General features: G+C 40.9%; 2 protein-coding genes across 4 annotated transcripts; both read left to right on the forward strand.

The window, feature by feature from the left end:
- Positions 1-772: 772 nt before the first annotated feature.
- LOC146453814 (glutathione S-transferase omega-1-like) lies at positions 773-20,190 on the forward strand. 2 transcript variants are annotated; one of them, XR_014859415.1, is made up of 6 exons: positions 773-922; positions 2,208-2,370; positions 2,979-3,079; positions 3,858-3,972; positions 9,184-9,628; positions 19,663-20,190. XR_014859415.1 is itself a non-coding variant. In XM_085096213.1 (5 exons), exons 1-5 carry the CDS (start codon positions 833-835, stop codon positions 9,426-9,428), a joined length of 714 nt encoding a protein of 237 aa, XP_084952339.1. In that variant the 5' UTR covers positions 773-832; the 3' UTR covers positions 9,429-11,351. The 2 variants fall into 2 exon arrangements, 1 of the variants encoding a protein (XP_084952339.1); XM_085096213.1 differs by lacking the exon at positions 19,663-20,190 and having other exon boundaries at positions 9,184-11,351.
- LOC146453815 (glutathione S-transferase omega-1-like) lies at positions 12,011-20,190 on the forward strand. 2 transcript variants are annotated; one of them, XM_085096216.1, is made up of 7 exons: positions 12,011-12,049; positions 13,277-13,388; positions 15,666-15,828; positions 16,455-16,555; positions 17,532-17,646; positions 18,943-19,533; positions 19,647-20,190. In XM_085096216.1, exons 2-6 carry the CDS (start codon positions 13,299-13,301, stop codon positions 19,185-19,187), a joined length of 714 nt encoding a protein of 237 aa, XP_084952342.1. In that variant the 5' UTR covers positions 12,011-12,049; positions 13,277-13,298; the 3' UTR covers positions 19,188-19,533; positions 19,647-20,190. The 2 variants fall into 2 exon arrangements, with proteins under 2 accessions (XP_084952342.1, XP_084952341.1); XM_085096215.1 differs by lacking the exon at positions 12,011-12,049 and having other exon boundaries at positions 13,212-13,388.
- Positions 20,191-21,270: the final 1,080 nt, after the last annotated feature.

Consider the following 21,270-nt stretch of genomic DNA (forward strand, 5'->3'; position numbering starts at 1 on the left):
GAAGCCTTTGAGATTAGACAATTTTTTAAAAAAATCCTACAAATACAAATACAAATATACTAAATCTATCACAATAGAACTATAGAATACAAATTATGGAGCCCCATGAACCGACGTAAACATGACAAGGTACATACACAGCGAAGAAATATAGAAACTGCACGCCCTGAAAGAAATGGGTGGGTGGGAGAGCTAAACTAGAGCTGCGAAGACAATGCTAGCGACAATTTTAGTATTAAAGCGAGATGAAAACCGCGGTTAATTCTTTTATCACGGTAAGTAAGGTGCGTCGCACTACCAACGCTGGCCACCCAACAAACTTTTTTTACAAGTTAGCCAATCAGGATACGCGAATTTGATTAACGGTCACGCTTCCTTGCAAAGTCCAACAGGCAAGACACGCAACAACGAATAATTGAAAACATGTCGTTTTGTATTTTATGAACAAGGAGGAAGATATCTTGATTGGCTAACTTGTAAAAAAAGTTTGTTGGGTAGCCACGGTAAGGCGCGTCGCACTGTAATAATCGGCTTCCGAACAACTGGGCCCTGGGGTCGAATGCATGTACGCTGGTCTTGACACTTTTCAACGTTACTTTCTTTAACTGCCTTTTGGGCTAAAATGTTAAAACGTTAAGGAAAATATTGGTTAATAGCGCGAAAAACTAAAGCCAGTCGATACAAACGGAAATGGGTTTGGAGGTGACCATTGCGTGACTGGCATCGGTGCAAATTCACCGGAACTAAGCACCAGGTGTCGCGCGATCAGCATGACGGTGCAAAAGGTGAGCAGTGCGGTGGCTTTGCAAGTACAGTTTTTACAGGAAAGAAAATGACTCATTATTCAAAAGGAGCTGAAAAACCAGCCTTGAAAAAGGACTGTATTCGTCTCTACAGTATGAGATTCTGTCCATATGCCCAGGTATTTAAACTTTTGGTGAAATGTTTGTAAATAATGAAATCGACACACGTGCAAACTCAGACTTTAAACAGGGCTTCAGGAAACCTTTGGGATCAGACAGTTTTTTAAAAAAATCCTACAAATACAAATACAAATATACTTTAAAATACTAAATCTATCACAACAGAACTATAGAATACAAATGATAGAGGCCCATAAACCCGTAAACATGACAAAAGTTCACGCCGTGGAAGAAATGGGTGGGTGGGAGAGCTAAACTAGAGCTGCAAAGACAATGCTAGCGACCGCCCAATGTGCTCTGAGTGCGTAGCATTGACACTTAATGAACTGGCCCACTGTGGTTTAACTGTGGCAGGTTATCAGATGAAACAACACTTTGCAACTTTACTAAGTCTTGTATGACTCTGATACCATCGATCTTTACGACACAACAGACTCGACTGCCTCCTGTCCTCGAAAGGGGGGGTGGGGGACGGGTATACTCCCTTTATAAGCGATATAGGTTTTTGCAGCCTCAAAGGGTATGATAGGTAGAAATTTTTATATTATTTGTATTTTTTCATTGACATTACAGTACAAATAAACGTTGTTGTTGTTCCAGGCATACTAGTGGGGAGCACGCAAAGACAATTGTTGTGATATGTGCAAATAATATTTAATTTAGTATACAGCTATTTCAATTAACGTTGTTGGATCAAAGCTAAAAGCTTAAAGACAAGACCGAAAGTTTACGTGGGATTTTTATGAATAAATTCATCAAAATTAGTCATGCCTGAAGAAAACAATAGGTTGTAATTAGCAGTACAATGACCTGCACGTGCAGGGATGATTTTGATGAAATTATTCATAAAAAATAATCCCACAAAACATTGCGGTCTTGTCTTTTAGCTTTATTTTGATCCGACAACGTTAATTGAAATAGCTGTATACACAGAATATGGAAAAAAGCAAGAAAGGACCGTTCTATTACCTTTTCCCTTCAGTTTTGTTGCCTTTTTTAATTTATTTGCTCAGATATGCAATTGCAATATTTTCTTCACACACCTCCCTTTTGTCAGAACACTTGGCACAGGCTAGCAATTTTTGTCTGAATGTCAGCAAATGGGTATGGATTTTACAGAAATGTGCAGGAATTTTAAAGGTTAGGTCTGTAGTTTAGGGCACCGGAAAATTACATTTGTTGGTCTGAATTTTTTTTTTTTTGGGAAAATTTAACTGTAATATATTATTGGGACATGCTTTGCTTGTTTATCAATAGTTGTGTATTTATTACTTTGTTTTACAGAGAACGCGCCTAGTCCTTGCTGCCAAAGGTATAGAATATGAGTGCATAAACATCAACTTAAAGGACAAACCAGAGTGGTTCTTTGATGTGAACCCTGTTGGAAAAGTGCCGGTGATTGAACACCCTGATGGAAAGGTCATATATGAGTCTGCGATTTGTTGTGGTAGGTACTTTGTGATATGAAAAACTGTGACACCTTCTTAGGTGCAGAAGCCTCCTCTGCAGACCCCCTTTGAGCTTGTCATGCGATCTTTCCTCTCCAATAAGACTCTACTGTAGAAATGTGTATTAAACCAGGAATTTACCAACGAATTGTCAGGAATTTATGAAAGGCATTCTCAGAGTCTGTAATGGAGGTAAGGGGGGGCAATGCTACACCACAAAAATATTTTTGAAAAAAAAAAAGAATTAAACAAAATCCATACCCACCCCATGGAAGGTAATTGGAAATTCCAAGGGGGGGGGGAGGGGGGGGGAATCTTAGAAGCCAAAATTTTAGAAGCAAAGTATGAAGAGTATGAAGCTAAAGTGGACTTTTTGGGGGGAGGGGAGTGCAAATGGGGGGAGTATGGATATTTTCTGGAACTGCACAATATACTTCATATAATTTAGGGGTGCTGCAACCCCCTCAACTCCAGTCCCCAGGATCTGGATGTGTGGACATGTGTAGAGAATTAGAAAACAGTTTGTAATAATTTGTACCAATCAGGTTTCATTATTCAACAACAATCTCACTATCGCTATTCAAATGATTATTTGTTTCCCTTTCAGATTACCTGGAAGATTTGTTTCCTGATAAGGCCCAGCTGTATCCTAAAGATTCCTATGCAAAATACAAGCAGCGAATGTTTGTTGAAACCACAGGAAGTGCAGTAAGGATTGACACTATGTAGTTTTCTTCAGTCCAGAGATGTTGCATTTATTTATATTTTATATAAAAGCATCCTCAAATACATCAATATACAATTTTAGGTAATTACATGGAGGAACATTTAATATCTGATGATATGTAACACAATAACATTAGACAATGGTTAAAAGCAAGAAAACAGTTAGAAACAGTGAGAAATTTCCAGTTGAATTAAAATGACAGGCTGCAGGTGCTTTCTACTTGGTTTTAGCTAAAGTATATAGAGTTGCAATTCTTGGATTAAAATGGTCCTTCTCTGTGAGTTGAAATAAATTTTAGCCAAATATGCCATAAAGACAAAGTATCAGCATCATCCTACAATCCTGAACAAAAATCCTTGAGACAAAACTTATAAAAGCATTTATATGTTAAATGTCAATCTTCTATATCTCCTCACATGAAATGACACTTAATGCATTGTTTAGTACAATTCCCCCCCCCCCACCCCTCTGCCCCCCATTTAGTTGCCTTCTGAACATACAGGCGCAACACTTTAAGGGGGGTGAAGTGGCGGCATCCCTAGGCCTATTATAAGAGAAAACAGAAAATGGAGTCTGTCCCAAGAACTTAAGTTATGTCAAGGATAATTTGTACGTAGCAGCTTTTAAGGTATCTGGGCCCCAAATTAATTTATGATAAGAAATGCTAGAGGTACCACTCTCTTGATATTTTAAGAAAAGACTGCACCTTATTTCTTGTCACTTAATTGTGAATAATTGAATATAATTGTTCTCTTTCAGATCATTTCTACAATGTACAAAAGCCTCAAAGGTGATGAAGAAGGCAAGAAAGAACTGAGCAAACAACTGGCTGCCTTTGACAAGCATTTGAAAGATAACAAGAAACATATTGGAGGTGAGCTGTAACGATTATAAGTAACATACTTTAAAAATATGGTTTGCCAGTGAGGGCTCAAACCTTGGTGTCCTGCATTCAAGGCAGACGTGATAACCACTACACCACAAGCGAACCCACAGTATAGAAGCAGACGGAATAGCACATTTTATTCTTATAAAACTAGTTACAACACTAAGATCACAGGGTCGCTCACTCAACACAGAGAGTCTGATTTGATCACTTTGGATCAATTAACAGCAATCCGAATATTCTAATTGAATTAGGGCTTGGCTCATCACCACAACCTATGGTGCATTTCAGATCGTGTTTTTTGTTGTTGTTGTTGTTGTTGTTGTTTTAGCTCATATAATTATTCACCACAGTGTTTGCATTTCGCCTTGAATTCCTTCAAGAAACATTGCCTCATATTTTATCTGTTGTATTACATTTTTGATGTTTGGATTTTATCAACAACCTTTAATCATTGCAAGCAAACCAAGAGTTTTTGGGAAGGCCGAAAGATTTATTTTTAAACATAAATTAATTCACCAAAATCTAAAAGTTGGCATGTGCTTCCATTATTGCATTTCTTTGGAGGAAATAAACTTTTCTCAAAATTCTCCCTTTCTACTCCTAGGATTATTATTTAGTTCATGGCCAGGGTATCAATTAACTTGCTTTCTTTGTAACACCATACCTGTAGTTCCACCTCTCCTACCTCCACCAATCTCAATTTTTTGTCTTTTTTCACTTGCTGTCCCCTCACCAATGCCAGTTCCCATCCCCATCTCCCCTAGTTTTCACACCCTGTTCTCACAGTCCCCATCTCCATCTCCCCTGGTTTTCACACCCTATTCTCACAGTCCCCATCTCCATCTCCCCTAGTTTTCACACCCTATTCTAACAGTGCCATCCCCATCTCCCCTAGTTTTCACACCCCATTGTCACAGTCCCCATCTCCATCTCCCCTGGTTTTCACACCCTATTCTCACAGCCCCCCATCCCCATCTCCCCTAGTTTTCACACCCTACTCTCACAGTCCCCATCTCCATCTCCCCTGGTTTTCACACCCTATTCTCACAGTCCCCATCCCCATCTCCCCTGGTTTTCACACCCTATTCTCACAGTCTCCATCCCCATCTCCCCTAGTTTTCAAACCTCAATCTCACAGTCCCCATCCCCATCTCCCCTAGTTTTCACACCCCATTCTCACAGTCCTATCCCCATCTCCCCTAGTTTTCACCCTATTCTCACAGTCCCCATCCCCATCTCCCCTAGTTTTCACACCCTATTCTCACAGTCCCCATCTCCATCTCTCCTAGTTTTCACACCCTATTCTCACAGTCCCCCATCTCCACTAGTTTTCACACCCTATTCTAACAGTGCCATCCCCATCTCCCCTAGTTTTCACACCCTATTCTCACAGTCTCCATCCCCATCTCCCCTAGAGTTCACACCATAATCTCACAGTCTCCATCCCCATCTCTCCTAGATTTCACACCCTATTCTCACAGTCCCCCATCTCCACTAGTTTTCACACTCTATTCTCAGTCCCCATCCCCATCTCCCCTAGTTTTTACACCCTATTCTCACAGTCTCCATCCCCATCTCCCCTAGATTTCACACCCTATTCTCACAGTCCTATTCCCATCTCCCCCTAGATTTCACACCCTATTCTCACAGTCCCATCCCCATCTCCCCTAGTTTTCACACCCTATTCTACACAGTCCCATCCCCATCTCCACTTGTTTTCACACTCTATTCTCAGTCCCCATCCCCATCTCCCCTAGTTTTCACACCCTATTCTCACAGTCCCCATCTCCATCTCTCCTAGTTTTCACACCCCATTCTCACAGTCCCCCATCCCCATCTCCCCTAGTTTTCACACCGTATTCTCACAGTCTCCATCCCCATCTCCCCTAGTTTTCACACCCTATTCTCACAGTCCCATTCCCATCTCCCCTAGTTTTCACACCCTATTCTCACAGTGCCATCGCCATCTCCCCTAGTTTTCACACCTTATTCTCACAGTGCCATCCCCATCTCCCCTAGTTTTCACACCCTGTTCTCACAGTCCCCATCTCCATCTCTCCTAGTTTTCACACCCTATTCTCACAGTCCCCATCCCCATTTCCCCTAGTTTTTACACCCTATTCTAACAGTGCCATCCCCATCTCCCCTAGTTTTCACACCATATTCTCACAGTGTCATCCCCATCTCCCCTAGTTTTCACACCCTGTTCTCACAGTGCCATTCCCATCTCCCCTAGTTTTCACACCCTATTCTAACAGTGCCATCCCCATCTCCCCTAGTTTTCAAACCATATTCTCACAGTGCCATCCCCATCTCCCCTAGTTTTCACAGCCTGTTCTCACAGTGCCATCCCCATCTCCCCCTAATTTTCACACCCTATTCTCAGAGTGCCATTCCCATCTCCCCTAGTTTTCACACTTTATTCTCACAGTCCCATCCCCATCTCCCCTAGTTTTCACACCTTATTCTCACAGTGCCATCCCCATCTCCCCTAGTTTTCACACCCTATTCTCACAGTCCCCATCCCCATCTCCCCTATTTTTCACACCCTATTCTCACAGTGCCATCCCCACCTCCCCTAGTTTTCACACCCTATTCTCAGTGCCATCCCCATCTCCCCTAGTTTTCACACCCTGTTCTCACAGTCCCATCCCCATCTCCCATAGTTTTCACACCCTATTCTCACAGTCTCCATCCCCATCTCCCCTAGTTTTCACACCCTATTCTCACAGTGCCATCTCCATCTCCCCTAGTTTTCACACCCTATTCTCACAGTGCCATCCCCATCTCCCCTAGTTTTCACACCCTGTTCTCACAGTCCCATCCCCATCTCCCATAGTTTTCACACCCTATTCTCACAGCCTCCATCCTCATCTCCCCTAGTTTTCACACCATATTCTCACAGTGCCATCCCCATCTCCCCTAGTTTTGACACCCTATTCTCACAGTGCCATCCCCATCTCCCCTAGTTTTCACACCCCATTCTCACAGTCCCATCCCCATCTCCCCTAGTTTTCACACCCTATTCTCACAGTCTCCATTCCCATCTCCCCTAGTTTTCACACCCTATTCTCACAGTGCTATCCCCATCTTCCCTAGTTTTCACACCCTATTCTCACAGTGCCATCCCCATCTCCCCTAGTTTTCACACCCTGTTCTCACAGTGCCATCCCCATCTCCCATAGTTTTCACACCCTATTCTCACAGTCTCCATCCTTATCTCCCCTAGTTTTCACACCCTATTCTCACAGTGCCATCCCCATCTCCCCTGGTTTTCACACCCTATTCTCACAGTGCCATCCCCATCTCCCCTAGTTTTCACACCCTATTCTCACAGTGCCATCCCCATCTCCCCTAGTTTTCACAGCCTGTTCTCGCAGTCCCATCCCCATCTCCCATAGTTTTCACACCCTATTCTCACAGTCTCCATCCCCATCTCCCCTAGTTTTCACACCATATTCTCACAGTGCCATCCCCATCTCCCCTAGTTTTCACACCCTATTCTCACAGTGCCATGCCCATCTCCCCTAGTTTTCACACCCTGTTCTCACAGTCCCATCCCCATCTCCCATAGTTTTCACACCCTATTCTCACAGTTTCCATTCCCATCTCCCCTAGTTTTCACACCCTATTTTCAGTGCCATTCCCATCTCCCCTAGTTTTCACACCCTGTTCTCACAGTCCCATCCCCATCTCCCCTAGTTTTCACACCCTATTCTAACAGTGCCATCCCTATCTCCCCTAGTTTTCACACCCTATTCTAACAGTGCCATCCCCATCTCCCCTAGTTTTCACACCCTGTTCTCACAGTCCCATCCCCATCTTCTTTAGTTTTCACACCCTATTCTTACAGTCCCCCATCCCCATCTCTCCTAGTTTTCACACTCTATTCTCACAGTCCCCATCCCCATATCCCCTAGTTTTTACACCCTATTTTCACAGTCCCCATCCCCATCTCCCGTAGTTTTCACACCCTATTCTCACAGTCCCCATCTCCATCTCCCCTAGTTTTCTCACCCTATTCTCACAGTTCCATCCCCATCTCCCCTAATTTTCACACCCTATTCTCACAGTCCCCCATCCCCATCTCTCCTCGTTTTCACACCCTATTCTCACAGTCCCCCATTTCCATCTCCCCTAGTTTTCACACCCTATTCTCACAGTCCCCATCCCCATCCTCCCTAGTTTTCGCACCATATTCTCACAGTCCTGTCCTCATCTCCCCTAGTTTTCACAGCTTATTCTTACAGTCCCCACCCCTTCTCACCCAGTTTCTATTCCTTCTCTCACAGTTCCGACCCCCTTCTCACCTGGCTCCACTGCCCTATTACTTTCCAGTTCCCTTCTAGTTCAGTTTGTTGTTGGTTTTCATCTATGCTCTGAGAGGTTTCCTCTGGCCTGGGTACTCCAGTTTTCCCCTCTCCTCAAAAACCAATATTTCTTAATTCCAATCCGATCTGGAGAAATTGCGTAATCAGTGCTCTATGCTAAATACATTGACACCTAACTAAAGTGATTTCCTTATTTACCACAATTGTTTCTAATCTCGCAATCTGATTGGCTAATTTTCGGCTGTCGATAAGAGTCCAGACAACGCTGCTCGCGTCAATCAGCGCGTGGAAATTTTGACAGTTATTGACGTTGATATTGTGGTAAAAATCAAATCGAATGTGGTTTAACATTCTCTGCACTCTTATCGACAACGATATTCTTCATCACAGTGGTCAAAATTTGTTGTGGACTCACGCGGCTGTTGTTAATCTCCTTATATCTCTCTCCCAGTTTTCTCCTCCTTCCCTCCCAATTCCCACCCCTTCTCTCCAAGTGCCCATCCCATTTCCTCCCAGCCACCTACCTTTTACCCTATCTACCAATTACCTTACAACTACCTGACACACCTACCTACCCGCTCATCTACCAACAAAAAAAAAAACATTGGAATTTTCAGTGACTTCCATAGAGTGGCTCTTTTCATCTCCATTCACATCAACACCAAACTCAACCCACATGTGGCATCAACACGGGGAATTGAATCCAGGCCAGACTGGTGGGAGGTGACTGCTCTCACCACTGCGCAATCCCTACAAACCCATGAAAAAATAAACCTTAAGTTCCTAACTACCGAACTACCTTAACCTACCCACTTACCTACCTTCTCATCTTCCCACTGATTTGACCTTATGTTTCCCTGTTCAGGTGATAACCCCGGAATGGGAGACTTCCTAATGTGGCCATGGTTTGAACGCCTTCTTGTGTATCGATCACGTGTTGGTGTTGACTTGTCCCAGTACCCAGCGGTCTCAGCTTGGGTTGCGGCCATGAGTGAAGTGCCCGCAGTCAAGGAATGCAGCTATCCAGCTGAAATGTATGTGAAGTTCTTGGAAGGATACTATGCTGGTGATCCAGATTCCCAGCTTATTGGCATCGATCAGAAACCTTGAGGAATGTCCAACGGGTTCACTTAGCTCGTTCAGTTGTTCTGGACTCATTTGCTGCGAGCTGTCAGGAGCTTTCCAAAACTGGCATGTTTGAATCAAACTGTCCGTGGCAATTAGACATCCTTACATATATCTTATTCATGTACTAATATATAGTTGCGTAAAGTTGTGTTTTGACTGGCCCAGAGGAGTTTGTGATTAAAGTAAGATGAGCCACAGAAAGTTCTCGTAAATTTTGCAGAAATTAAAGTAACAGATTGTCAGATTGTTAGCCAATCACAAGCCTTGACAGCTTTGTATTAGCCAATAGGCGTGTTCTTTTGCTTAGAGAAATAAAAAAAAAAGACGTAATAAAAACCAAATTTACCCACTCAAATTTTTATCTTCGCGCAGATCATCACGGTGACGATTTTTGAAAACAGTAGTAATTTTATACGGGATAACTGATATAAACGAAAATAAAACGAGTATAAGTTTAAAATGAATAGATTCCGTTTGGCCGTGCTTGTGAACCGATAACGTGCAGAGGCCGTCGAAATGTGGTAAGAACATCAGGCCAACCTCGTTCCCAGGGTCCTCTCTCTTGGGAACGAGGTTGGCCTGCGGCTCGTAGCGTACTTTCTTTTTCCTCACCATGTTTTGACGTCATCTGTACGTTATACAGACGCACGGTTAAATGGATTCTATTTGTTCAGTAGAAGAAGTTGCACTCGCGCCGCCGAATAAATAGACAATCGCGTCACTGAATTTCTCTGGTATTTTAAGTGCTTCCTTGCTAACGTTTTTGGGAAATTTCCTAAAACCATGCATTTAATTATAGAGACCGTTGATAAGAAACTTACAACTGTTTAAATGCACGCCCTGTTTTGCTTGTTCCAAGGTGTGTGATGCGTTTTTAATAATCTCATTCCTTCCTGGTTGATGTTACCCAGTTGCGTCGGTTGTGTTTTTGAAAAGTTCAGTGCGCGCCCTTTTAAATATAAAATCGATGTATATTATCACTTTTATTCTTTTGTACTCTCGCTTTTACAGCGATAATATAAAATTTTCTGTAGTTTCATTAAAAGTAACATGCGGACGAAAAATGTTTCGCAAGGCACCTGGAAGTTTGCCAGTCAATACTAACTCTACTATGTTGACAATGACTTTAAGGACGATGCCTACTAATAGCCAAGTATTTTTGGGCAGTTTATCACTATGTGGGAAAAGCAGATCTTAGTAGCGGCTATTGAAATCCAAAACGAAAATTGGGGGTAACCACGCATTTTTTAGAGATAATTAAGCAACAATAATTCAAAAAACCAGTGAAATACAAAGCAATGTATGGCGCTTTTTTCCAAATTGAAGTTTTATTATCTCTGAAAAATGCATGGTTACCCCAACTTTTCTTTTTGGATAACAAAATCACTTGCTAAGTTTTTCTATCTCCGCATAGTTTTAAAGCGCGCAAAAATATCCCTGTGTTAGTAGGCACCACCCATAGAAAGCCCGACAATCTCGTTTCCAGAGTCCAGGTGTCTTTTGGTCAGCGCCAAGACAGGTGGGCTCTAAGAACGAGATTGGAAGCCCGAGTATCTCGAGATGCGCAGAACGTATGCGCAGTAACAATAGTAGGCATCGTCCTTAACTGAAGTGGTGTTGACGAGTACCACGTGATTCTTCTAACTGGTTGCTATGGTAAAATAGTGCCCCTCGGAAATTTTATATTTTATAAACTGCATACCGGTATATGCTCTCTAAGCGTCGCTTCCGTCTCGTCTCGTAATTCTAATATAAGATTTGTTATTTTAAGTGAGGAAGCCTGACTTGTTATAAGCCTCGCGGTTTTCTCGCCATTTATTTTCTTTCATCGATTTTCTTCATTTTTTTTTTTTCTCATCTGTAAATGTTGTGTATATGGCAAAATAAATATTGTATTGCACTGTATTGTATTGTATTGTATTGTATTGTATTGTATTGTATTGTATTGTATTGTATTGTATTGTATTGTATTGTATTGTATTGTATCGAATTGTATTGTATTGTATTGAATTGTATTGGCTTTGTGATAACGTATTTTCTCAATTAAATGCCGGGTCTACAAGTGCTAAGACGTACAGGAATAAACGCCCCAATAAGCATGCGTCCTAGCTGCAAAATAAACTTTCCCGTTTGTTCCAAAATGAGTTAAGCGCTTCTTTCAAGCCATTGCGAAAACTGAACTGATGCAATAGAAATGTTCGGGTTGATTAAAACCGTCAAGGAAACCATGAAAATGCCAGCAGCTAGGACACAAGATACTGTTATGTGATATATTGGCAAAAGACAGTCGCTACCAACAGGAGCCTACCTACCTACTGTTCACCTTTCGCACCGTCACTGATGCACTTGAAACAGCACCACACTTTTCACCTTTCGCGCCGTCATGCTTCATATACATTGTGTATAAATAAAGGCAACCTTTAACCTACCTACTGTTCACCTTTTGCACAGTCATGCTGATACACTTGAAAAGGCAACACACTTTTCACATTTTGCACCGTCATGCTTCATATACACCGTGTATAAATAAAGGCAACCTTTATTTGTACACGATGTATATCGGCATTACGGTGCAAAAGGTGAACAGTGTGGTGCCTTTTCAAGTGCAGTTCTTACAGCGACGAAAATGACTCATTATTCAAAAGGAGCTGAAAAACCAGCCTTGAAAAAGGACTGTATTCGTCTCTACAGTATGAGATTCTGTCCTTTTGCTCAGGTATTTAAACGTTTGGTGAAATTTTTTGTAAATAATGAAATCGGCACACGTGCAACTAACTCGCTATAAACTCAGACTTTAAACAGGGCTTAAGGAAACCTTTGGGATTAGACAGGTTTTTTTAAAAGAAAAATACTCCTTCAAATACAAATGCAAATATACTAAATCTATCACAACAGAACTATAGAGTACAAATGATAGAGGCCCATAAACCCGTAAACATGACAAGGTACATACACAGCGAAGAAATATAAAAACTGCACGCACTGGAAGAAATGGGTGGGTGGGAGGACTAAACTAGAGCTGCAAAGACAATGCCAGCGACAATTTTAATAAGCGAGATGAAAACCGCGGTTACCGTATTTAAATAATTAACCGCCCACCTTCTAATAAGCGCCCACGTCGAATAAGCGTCCACCCTGAAAGCCCAAAAAGTTAATAAGCGCCCAGCCTCAAATAAGCGTCCACCCCCAACCCTCTTCCAACGAAAGACATTTCTTTACTAGTCCAGGGTGAAGTAAGAGGAGCGTCAGTTGTGTTTTAAAATTGGTTTTAGATACGGTAGTCAATGAATTTTTTATGTTGGATTTTGCACTTTTTTTTTGTCTTGTTGAAGCGAATAATTTGTTATCCCTTATTTTGTTATTCTCTAAAAATGCCTTCTCTTGCTGAAAATGTTAGGAAAATAATAAGCGCCTGCCCTCGAATAAGCGCCCACACTCATGGGCCCCGAAATTAATTAAGCGTCCTGCGGTTAATCGAATAACTACGGTAATTTTTTATCAGCGTTTAACAATCGGCTTCCGAACAACTGGGCCCTGCATGCACGGTGGTATGGTCTTGTCTCTTTATAACGTTACTTCCTTTCACTGTTTTTTTTTTTTTTTTGGCTAAAATGTTGAAACGTTAAGGAAAATATTGGTTAATAGCTCGAAACCTACCGCCAGTCGATACGAACGGAAATGGATTTGGAGGGGACCATAACGTGACTTATCAGTGCGTTACTTGAATTCAGCATGACAGTGCAAAAGTAGGTTGCTCTTATTTAAACACGATGTATATCTGTATATCGGCATTACGGTGCAAACGGTGAACAGTGTGGTGCCTTTTCAAGTGCAGTTTTTACAGGGAAGAAAATGACTCATTATTCAAAAGGAGCTGAAAAACCAGCCTTGAAAAAGGACTGTATTCGTCTCTACAGTATGAGATTCTGTCCATTTGCCCAGGTATTTAAATGTTTGTTGAAATTTTCGTAAATAATGAAATCGACACACGTGCAACTAACTCGCTATAAACCAGTATAAACTCAGACTTTAAACGGGGCTTTAGGAAATCTTTGGGATCAGACTGTTTTTTAAAAATCCTACAAATACAAATACAAATATACTTAAAAAGACTAAATCTATCACAACAGAACTAAAGAATACAAATGATAACATGACAAGGTACGTACACAGCGAAGAAATATAAGTATACGCCCTGGAAGAAATGGTTGGGTGGGAGAGCTAAACTAGAGCTGCAAAGACAATGCTAGCGACCGCCCAATGTGTTCTGAGTGCGTAGAATTGATACTTTTATTAGAATAAACTGACCGAGTGGTTTTGGGGGGGGCACTTGACCCATGTTTGGGTATAGGGGTGCCGCTGGGGGTTTAAAACCCTGACCCTGTTTAGGACGAAAATAACCTTAAATACCAGGAGCCCATTACCCTGTAAATACCTACCCTGTGTAGGACAGACCCCTCTATTTTAAGACCCTATTTAGGACAAAGGACAACATCTATCTCTTGTGTTACACAAGTGTTTATTAGCAATAGTAATAACATTTTTAAAAAGGCCCACTGTCACTTACCGGACGTGATGTTCCACGCATTGAAACGCAAATACCAATCACAACAGATAAAATAATACATTTCCTAGAAGTGATGGCGAAAAATCCCAAAATTTCGCATTAACAGCGGTGAACCTTAAGTTGAAACTCAATTGACGTGAAGCATTGTTCACTAAAATAAATACAGACTAACGTCTTTGATTTCGGATTGCCAAATACAAGACGACAGTCTTGCAACCATACCCTGTCTAGGACGGATCCAGGGCAGACTCGTTTGAAATTATATACCCTGTTCAGGGCAGAGACGCCAAAAACCATACCCTATCCAGCGGCACGTCCCCGTATAGCCCATATAAGGGAGTACCCCCCCCCCCCCCCGGGTACTGCGGCAAGTTATCAGATGAAGCAATACTTCGCAACTTTACTAAGTCTTGTATGACTGCTACGATATTTGCTCAACACGGACTCGACTGCCTCCTGTCCTCTCGGGGGGAGGGGGGGGGAAGGGGGGGGGGTACGTACTCGCTATAAAAGCTACATAGGTTAAGGTTTGATATTTATAAATTTTATATTATATGTATTTTTTCATTGAAGTTAGGGACCGATCGTTTATTACGTCCTAGTGGGGGCGGTGGTTTTCTAAAAACTCGAGTGTATGAAAATTTTACCCCCCCACCCCCCCCCCCCCCCCAAAAAAAAAAACTTTCAAACAAAAGTTTTACCCCCCCATGGCTGGCCTGGTGGTTGAATTGTTGAGACGATCAGAAGTTAGGCGAAATTCAAGTAAAGGAACGTGCCTTAGATCATCTCTTCAATGTCTTGATAATAACGGTGCTTTGTTATTGCTGGAGTCTATTCTTCAGTCGTCAAAAGAACGTACACAGAAGGTCAACGCAGCTCGGGGTTTGAGAGCAGTACGGGAACATTTGATGTATGGATGTGGATATATAGATTTTGAGGAAGCCTACCATCTCTATTCGTCTTTTAGTCATTTGTTTTGCCCAGATAAACAAGCCTTCAACAACAACAACAACAACAATCTTTATTTGTGCCCAGAAATTATACTGAGTTACATTAATACAAGAAAGAAAAATTAAGTACTTCAGAGATAAACTGCTTGATGGAATACACGGTTTGCCTGTCTATGTCGGCATTACTCACGGTTCGCAAAATACGCCAAATTTGGCGTATTTTACGGTCCCTTATATATCAAATAAACGTTGTTGTTGTCGTTGTTGTTCCAGGTGTTCAGATACTAGTGGGGAGCGTGCAAAGGCAATTGCGATGCGTGCAAATAACATTTAATTTAGTATATATACAAAATATGGGGAAAAAAAACAAGAAAAATACTGTTCTCTCACCTTTTTCCTTCAGTTTTGCTGCCTTTTTTATTCGCTCAGATATGCAATTGCAATATTTTCTTTGCACAGGTCCCTTTTGTCTGAACACTTGGAAAAGGCTAGCAATTTTTTTTTTGAAAGTCGGAAAATGGGTGTGGATTTTACAGAAATGGGCAGGAGTTTTAAAGGCCAGGTCTGTATTTGAGGGCACCGGAAAATTACATAAATTTTTTGGTCTGAATATTTTTTTATAGAAAATTTCACTGTAATATATTATTGGGACATGCTTTGCCTGTTTATCAATATTTGTGTATTTATTACTTTGTTTTACAGAGAGCCCGCCTAGTCCTTGCGGCCAAAGGTATAGAATATGAGTGCATAAACATCAATTTAAAGGACAAACCAGAGTGGTTCTTTGATTTGAACCCTGTTGGAAAAATACCGGTGATTGAACACCCTGATGGAAAGGTCATATACGAGTCGGCAATTTGTTGTGGTAGGTACTTTGTGATGGGAAAAACTGCGACACGTTCTTAAGTTCAGTAGCCTCCTCTGCAGACCCCCTTTGAGATTGTCGCACAATCTTTCCTTTCCAATGAGACTCTACTAGCTAGTGTAGAATGAGTATAAATTACCAAGAATTTACCAATGAATGAATTGTCAGGATTTTATGAAAGCCATTCTCAGAGTCTTTAATGGAGGTAAGGGGGGGCAATGCTACACAACAAAAAAATATTTTTGAAAAAAAAAAAAGGCATTAATATTGCATTGTGCAGTTTCAAAAAATAATCCATTCCTACCCCATGGAAGGTATTGGAAATTCCAAGGTGGGGGATCTAAGAAGCCAAAATTTTAGGAGCAAAGTATGAAGCTAAAGTGGACTTTCCTGGGGGGAGGGGAGTGCAAAATAAAAACCCTTTCATAGAGGAGTATGGATATTTTCTGGAACTGCACAATCGACTTCACATAATTTAGGGGTGCAAAAACTCCCTCAACTCCAGTCCCCAGGGTCTGAATGTGTGGACATGTGCAGTGATTAGAGAACAGTTTGTAATAATTTGTACCAATCAGGTTTCATTTCATCTTGCTATTGCTATGAATGATCATTTGTTTCCCTCTCAGATTACCTGGAAGATTTGTTTCCTGATAAGGCCCGGCTGTATCCTAAAGATTCCTACACAAAATACAAGCAGCGAATGTTTGTTGAAACCACAGGAAGTGCAGTAAGGACACTATGTAGTTTTCTTCAGTTAGGACATGTTGCATTTATCTATATTTTATATAAAAGCATCCTTATATGCAAATACATCAATATATAATTAAGTTAATTAGGAACATTTAATATGTGATGATGTTGTAAGGCAATAACATTAGACAATGGTAAGGGCAAGAAAGTAAAAAAATATTTTACTGTTAGAAACAGTGAGAAATTTTCAGGCTGGTGCTTGCAACTTGGTTTTAGCCATATAGGTTTGAAATTCTTGGTTTAAAATGGTCCTTCTCTGTGTCTTTAAATAAATAGTAGCCAAATATGCCATAAAGACCAAATTAACTCAGCATCACATCTTACAAATTTCCTGTACAAAAATCCTTGGGACAAAACTTAAATTTTTAAATGTGGATATTGTTTTGAGTATATATCTCCTCATATGAAATGGCATTTGCATTGTTTAGTACAATTTTTGCCCTTCCCCCCCCCCCCCCCCCCATTAAGTTCCCTTCTAAAGATATCTGTAGGCTCAGTTGACACTGTAGGGGGTGAATGTGGTCGCATGCCTATATAAGAGATAACGGAAAATGAAAACATATATTTCGAACTGCGGATGAAAGATCAAAGAGAAGAAAGAACCTCGCAGTTAGTGCGCAATTTTGAGTTCGAGTGTTCGAATTCCGTTCAAGCCTGAATTTTTTTGCACTGGCATCGCAGAGGTCATGGGTTTGAATCCTGTTCAAGCCTGAATTTTTTTCTGGCTTTCTTTTCGCAATTGCTTAAGTTGTGTACTAACTGCGAGGATCTTTCTTCTGTTTGATCTTTCATCCGCAGTTCAAATTATATGTTTCATATATCTACATTCACTTTAAATTATGTCATGATAAATAAGAATGCTAGAGGTACCACTCTCTTGATATTTTAAGGAAAGACCCCACTTTACCCTTGTTACTTCCTCATCAGTAATTATTATAATTATTCTTATTTAGATCATTTCTGCATATTACAAAAGCCTCAATGGTGATGAAGAAGGCAAGAAGGAACTGAAGAAACAACTGGCTGCCTTTGACAAGTATTTGAAAAATAACGAGAAACATATTGGAGGTGAGCTGTTAATTCCCTCTTAAGCAAAATAATGATTATAAGTAAACATGTAAAAGCAAGAATTGTACCATACTTTGAAAATATGGTTTGACGGTAAGGACGCATACAAACCTTGGTCACTAGAGTGCACAGATTTAAGGCAGATATGCATTGTGATTTATAACCACTACACCACAAGCGATTATTCACAGTAAAAGCGGCCAAAATAGCACGGTAATATTATTCTTGTTACATTACTAAGATCACAGGGTAGCTCACTCAGCACAGAGTGGAGTCTGAGTTCACTTTGGTTCAATTAACAGTGATCTGAATATTCTAATTGAAAGTTCAGGCTTGGGGCATCACCCACCTATGGTGCATTTCAGTTGGTTTTTTGTTGTTGTTTTTGTTCTTATTCACTGGAGTTTTTGTATGTGACCTTGCTCCAATATTTTTTCTGCTATTTTACATTTTTGCTGTTTGGATTTTATTGATAACCTTTAATCACTGCAAGCAAACTTAGAGTTATTGGAAAGAGCAAGAGATTTTTTTAAAGACATTCTTGAATTCCTTGGAAAACCAGAAACTTTTCTCTAAATTCTCTCTCTCCACTCCTGGGATCCCTTGGTTCATCAGGCCAGGGTATCAATAATTAACTTGCTTTCTTTGTAACACCATACCTGCAGTTCCACCTTTCCTACCTCCACCTCCACCTACCTCCACCAAATTTTTTGTCTTTTTTCACTTGCTGTCCCCTCACCAATGCCAGTTCCCATCCCCATCTCCCCTAGTTTTCACACCCTATTCTCTACACATGTATATTCATTGACACTTAAATAAAGTGATTTCTTTTTTCCCTATCTGGCTCTCCCAGTTTCCTCCTCCTTCCCTCCCAATTCCCACCCCTTCTCTCCAAGTGCCCATCCCGTTTCCTCCCTGCAGCCACCTACCTTTTACCCGTATCTACCATTTACCTAGTAACTATACCTGACACACCTACCAACCCACTCATCTACAAAAAAACAAATAAAAAAACAAATGGGATTTTCAATGACTTAATTCCACAGAGCTATAGAGTGGCTCTTTTCATCTACATCCACATCGACAACAAACTCAACCAACATATGAAGTCATCACCGGGAATTGAACCGGGCCACACTGGTAGGAGGTGACTGCTCTCCCCACTGCACCATCCCTACTTGTGTAAAAATAAACCTTAAGTTCCCAGATAACAACCTAAACCTACCCACTTATCAGACTTACCGTAACTAATTCTCATCTTCCTGCTGATTGTTGAATGTTTCCCTGTACGCACAGGTGATAATCCAGGAATGGGAGACTTACTAATGTGGCCATTTTTTGAACGCCTTCTTGCGTGTCAATCACGTCTTGATGTTGACTTGTCCCAGTACCCTGCGGTCTCAGCTTGGGTTGCGGCCATGAGTGAAGTGCCCGCAGTCAAGGAATGCAGCTATCCAGCAGAACTGCATGAGAAGTTCTTGGAAGAATACTTTGCTGGGAATCCAGATTCCCAGCTTATCGGCATCGAGCAGAAACCTTGAGGAATGTCCAACGGGTTCTTTTATCCTGTTCTCAGCCTCAGCGAGCTGTCAGGAGCTTTCCAAAAATGGCATCTTGGAATCAAACTGTCCATGGCAGTATGTCATTTCTGAGTTGCTGTGCACCTCATTGTGAAAGCGAGGCTAAGTGCAAATCTTTTCATATGAAAATTGGTTTTGTTTGCATTTGAATGAAAACTAATTTTCACAATAAAAACATGAGCACTTAGCCTTGTTTTGACAACGAGGTTCAAAGCAACTCGGAAATGGCCTATAAGGCAATCTTTACATATATGTCATATATCTTATTCATGTACTAATAGATAGTTGTTTTGATTGGTCTAGAGCAGTTTGTGATTAAAGTAAGATTAAAGATTAAAGCACGGAAAGACGTCATGAACCACAGAAAGTTCTCGTAAATTGTGCTTTGATCGGTCTAGAGCAGTTTGTGATTAAAGTAAGATTATAGCGCGTAAAGACATCATGAGCTACAGAAAGTTCTCGTAAATTTTGCATAAATTAAAGTGACAGATTGTTGGCCAATCACAAGCCTTGATAGCTTTGCATTAGCCAATAGGCGTGCTCTTTTGCTAGAGATAAAAACGACGTAATAAAAAACAAATTTACCTACTCAAATCTTTGCGCAGATCATCACCGTGACGATTTTTGAAAACATTAGTAATTTTATACGGGATAACTGATATAAACAAAAATGAGAACAAGTGTAAGTTTAAAATGAAATAGATTCCGTTTTGCCGTGCTTGTGAACCGATAACGCGCAGAGGACGTCGAAATGTCGCCTGCGGCCAACCTCGTTCCCAGGGTCCTCTATCTTGGGAACGAGATTGGCCTGCGCGTGCAGCTGGTAGTGTACTTTCTTTCTCCTCACCACGTTTTGACATCATCTGTACGTTAACAGAGTACAGACGCACTGCTAAATGGATTATATTTGTTCAGTAGAAGTTGCACTCGCGCCGCCAAATAAATAGACGATCGCGTCACTGAATTTCTTTGTAATTTTTTTGAATTCCTTGCTTGCTTTTACGTTTTTGGGTTATTTCTAAAAGTATTCATCTAGTTATAAAGATCGTTGATAAAGAATTTAAAGCTATAAATGTACGCCCTGTTCTGCTAAACTGAGAAACTTGGTCCAAGGATCTCATTCCTTCCTGGTTGATGTTGCCCAGTTGCGTCGCTTATGTTTTTGAAAACTTGCGCGCCCTTTTTAAAATGTAAAATCGATGTATTCTATCAGTTTTATTTTTTTGTGCTCTCGCTTTTACAGTGATAATATAAAATTTTCTGTAGTCTCATTAAAAGTAACATGCGGACGAAAAATGTTTCGCAAGGCACCTGCAAGGTTGACAGTTTAACTCTATTGTGTTGACAATGAAGTGGTGTTGACGAGTCACAGCTGCCACGTTATTCCGGCTTCTAACTGGTTGCTATGGCAAAATAGTGCCCCTCGGAAATTTCATGTTTTATAAAAAGGCTAGCGTATATGCTCTCTAAGCATCGCTTCCTTCTCGGGCTTTGTGATACCGTATTTTCTCAAATTATTAATAAAGAAGTATTTTTGTTTGGTTCATGACTATGCGGGGAAAGCAGATCTTAGCAACGGCTTTTGAAATCCAAAAAGAAAATTGGGGGTAACCACGCATTTTTTAGAGATAATCAAGCAACAATTGTTCTAAAAACAGTAAAATACAAAGCAATGTATGGCGTTTTTTTCCAAATTGAAGCTTTATTATCTCTGAAAATTGCATGGTTACCCCCAATTTTCTTTTTGGATACCAAGAGCGTTTGCTATGTTCTGCTTTCTCTGCATAGTTTTAAACCGCGCAACAATCCCTGAATTAGTAGGCACCACCCATAGGAAACCCGAGTATCTCGAGATGTGCAGAACGTATACACAGTAACAAAAGTGGGCGCTGTCCTTAAATGCCGGGTCTACAAGTGCTGAGACGTACTGAAATAAACGCCCCAATAAGCATGCGTCCTAGCTGCATTACCCTTCCTACTGTTTCATTTGAATTTATCTATTGATTATTCGTCGTAAAGTCCTAAAAACTAGCATTTAACACTG

The sequence above is a fragment of the Pavona decussata genome, unplaced genomic scaffold (assembly GCF_977016875.1).
Source record: "Pavona decussata unplaced genomic scaffold, jaPavDecu1.1 SCAFFOLD_322, whole genome shotgun sequence".
NCBI lineage: Eukaryota > Metazoa > Cnidaria > Anthozoa > Scleractinia > Agariciidae > Pavona > Pavona decussata.

What these genes read in the sequence shown, in the direction of transcription:
- LOC146453815 (XM_085096216.1), top strand. Translation starts at nt 13,299, where the DNA reads ATGACTCATTATTCAAAAGGAGCTGAAAAACCAGCCTTGAAAAAGGAC. An exon ending in GATTCTGTCCATTTGCCCAG is followed by an intron (nt 13,389 to 15,665) that starts GTATTTAAATGT and finishes TTTGTTTTACAG; the next exon opens with AGAGCCCGCCTAGTCCTTGC. An exon ending in TTGAAACCACAGGAAGTGCA is followed by an intron (nt 16,556 to 17,531) that starts GTAAGGACACTA and finishes ATTCTTATTTAG; the next exon opens with ATCATTTCTGCATATTACAA.
- LOC146453814 (XM_085096213.1), top strand. Translation starts at nt 833, where the DNA reads ATGACTCATTATTCAAAAGGAGCTGAAAAACCAGCCTTGAAAAAGGAC. An exon ending in GATTCTGTCCATATGCCCAG is followed by an intron (nt 923 to 2,207) that starts GTATTTAAACTT and finishes TTTGTTTTACAG; the next exon opens with AGAACGCGCCTAGTCCTTGC. An exon ending in TTGAAACCACAGGAAGTGCA is followed by an intron (nt 3,080 to 3,857) that starts GTAAGGATTGAC and finishes GTTCTCTTTCAG; the next exon opens with ATCATTTCTACAATGTACAA.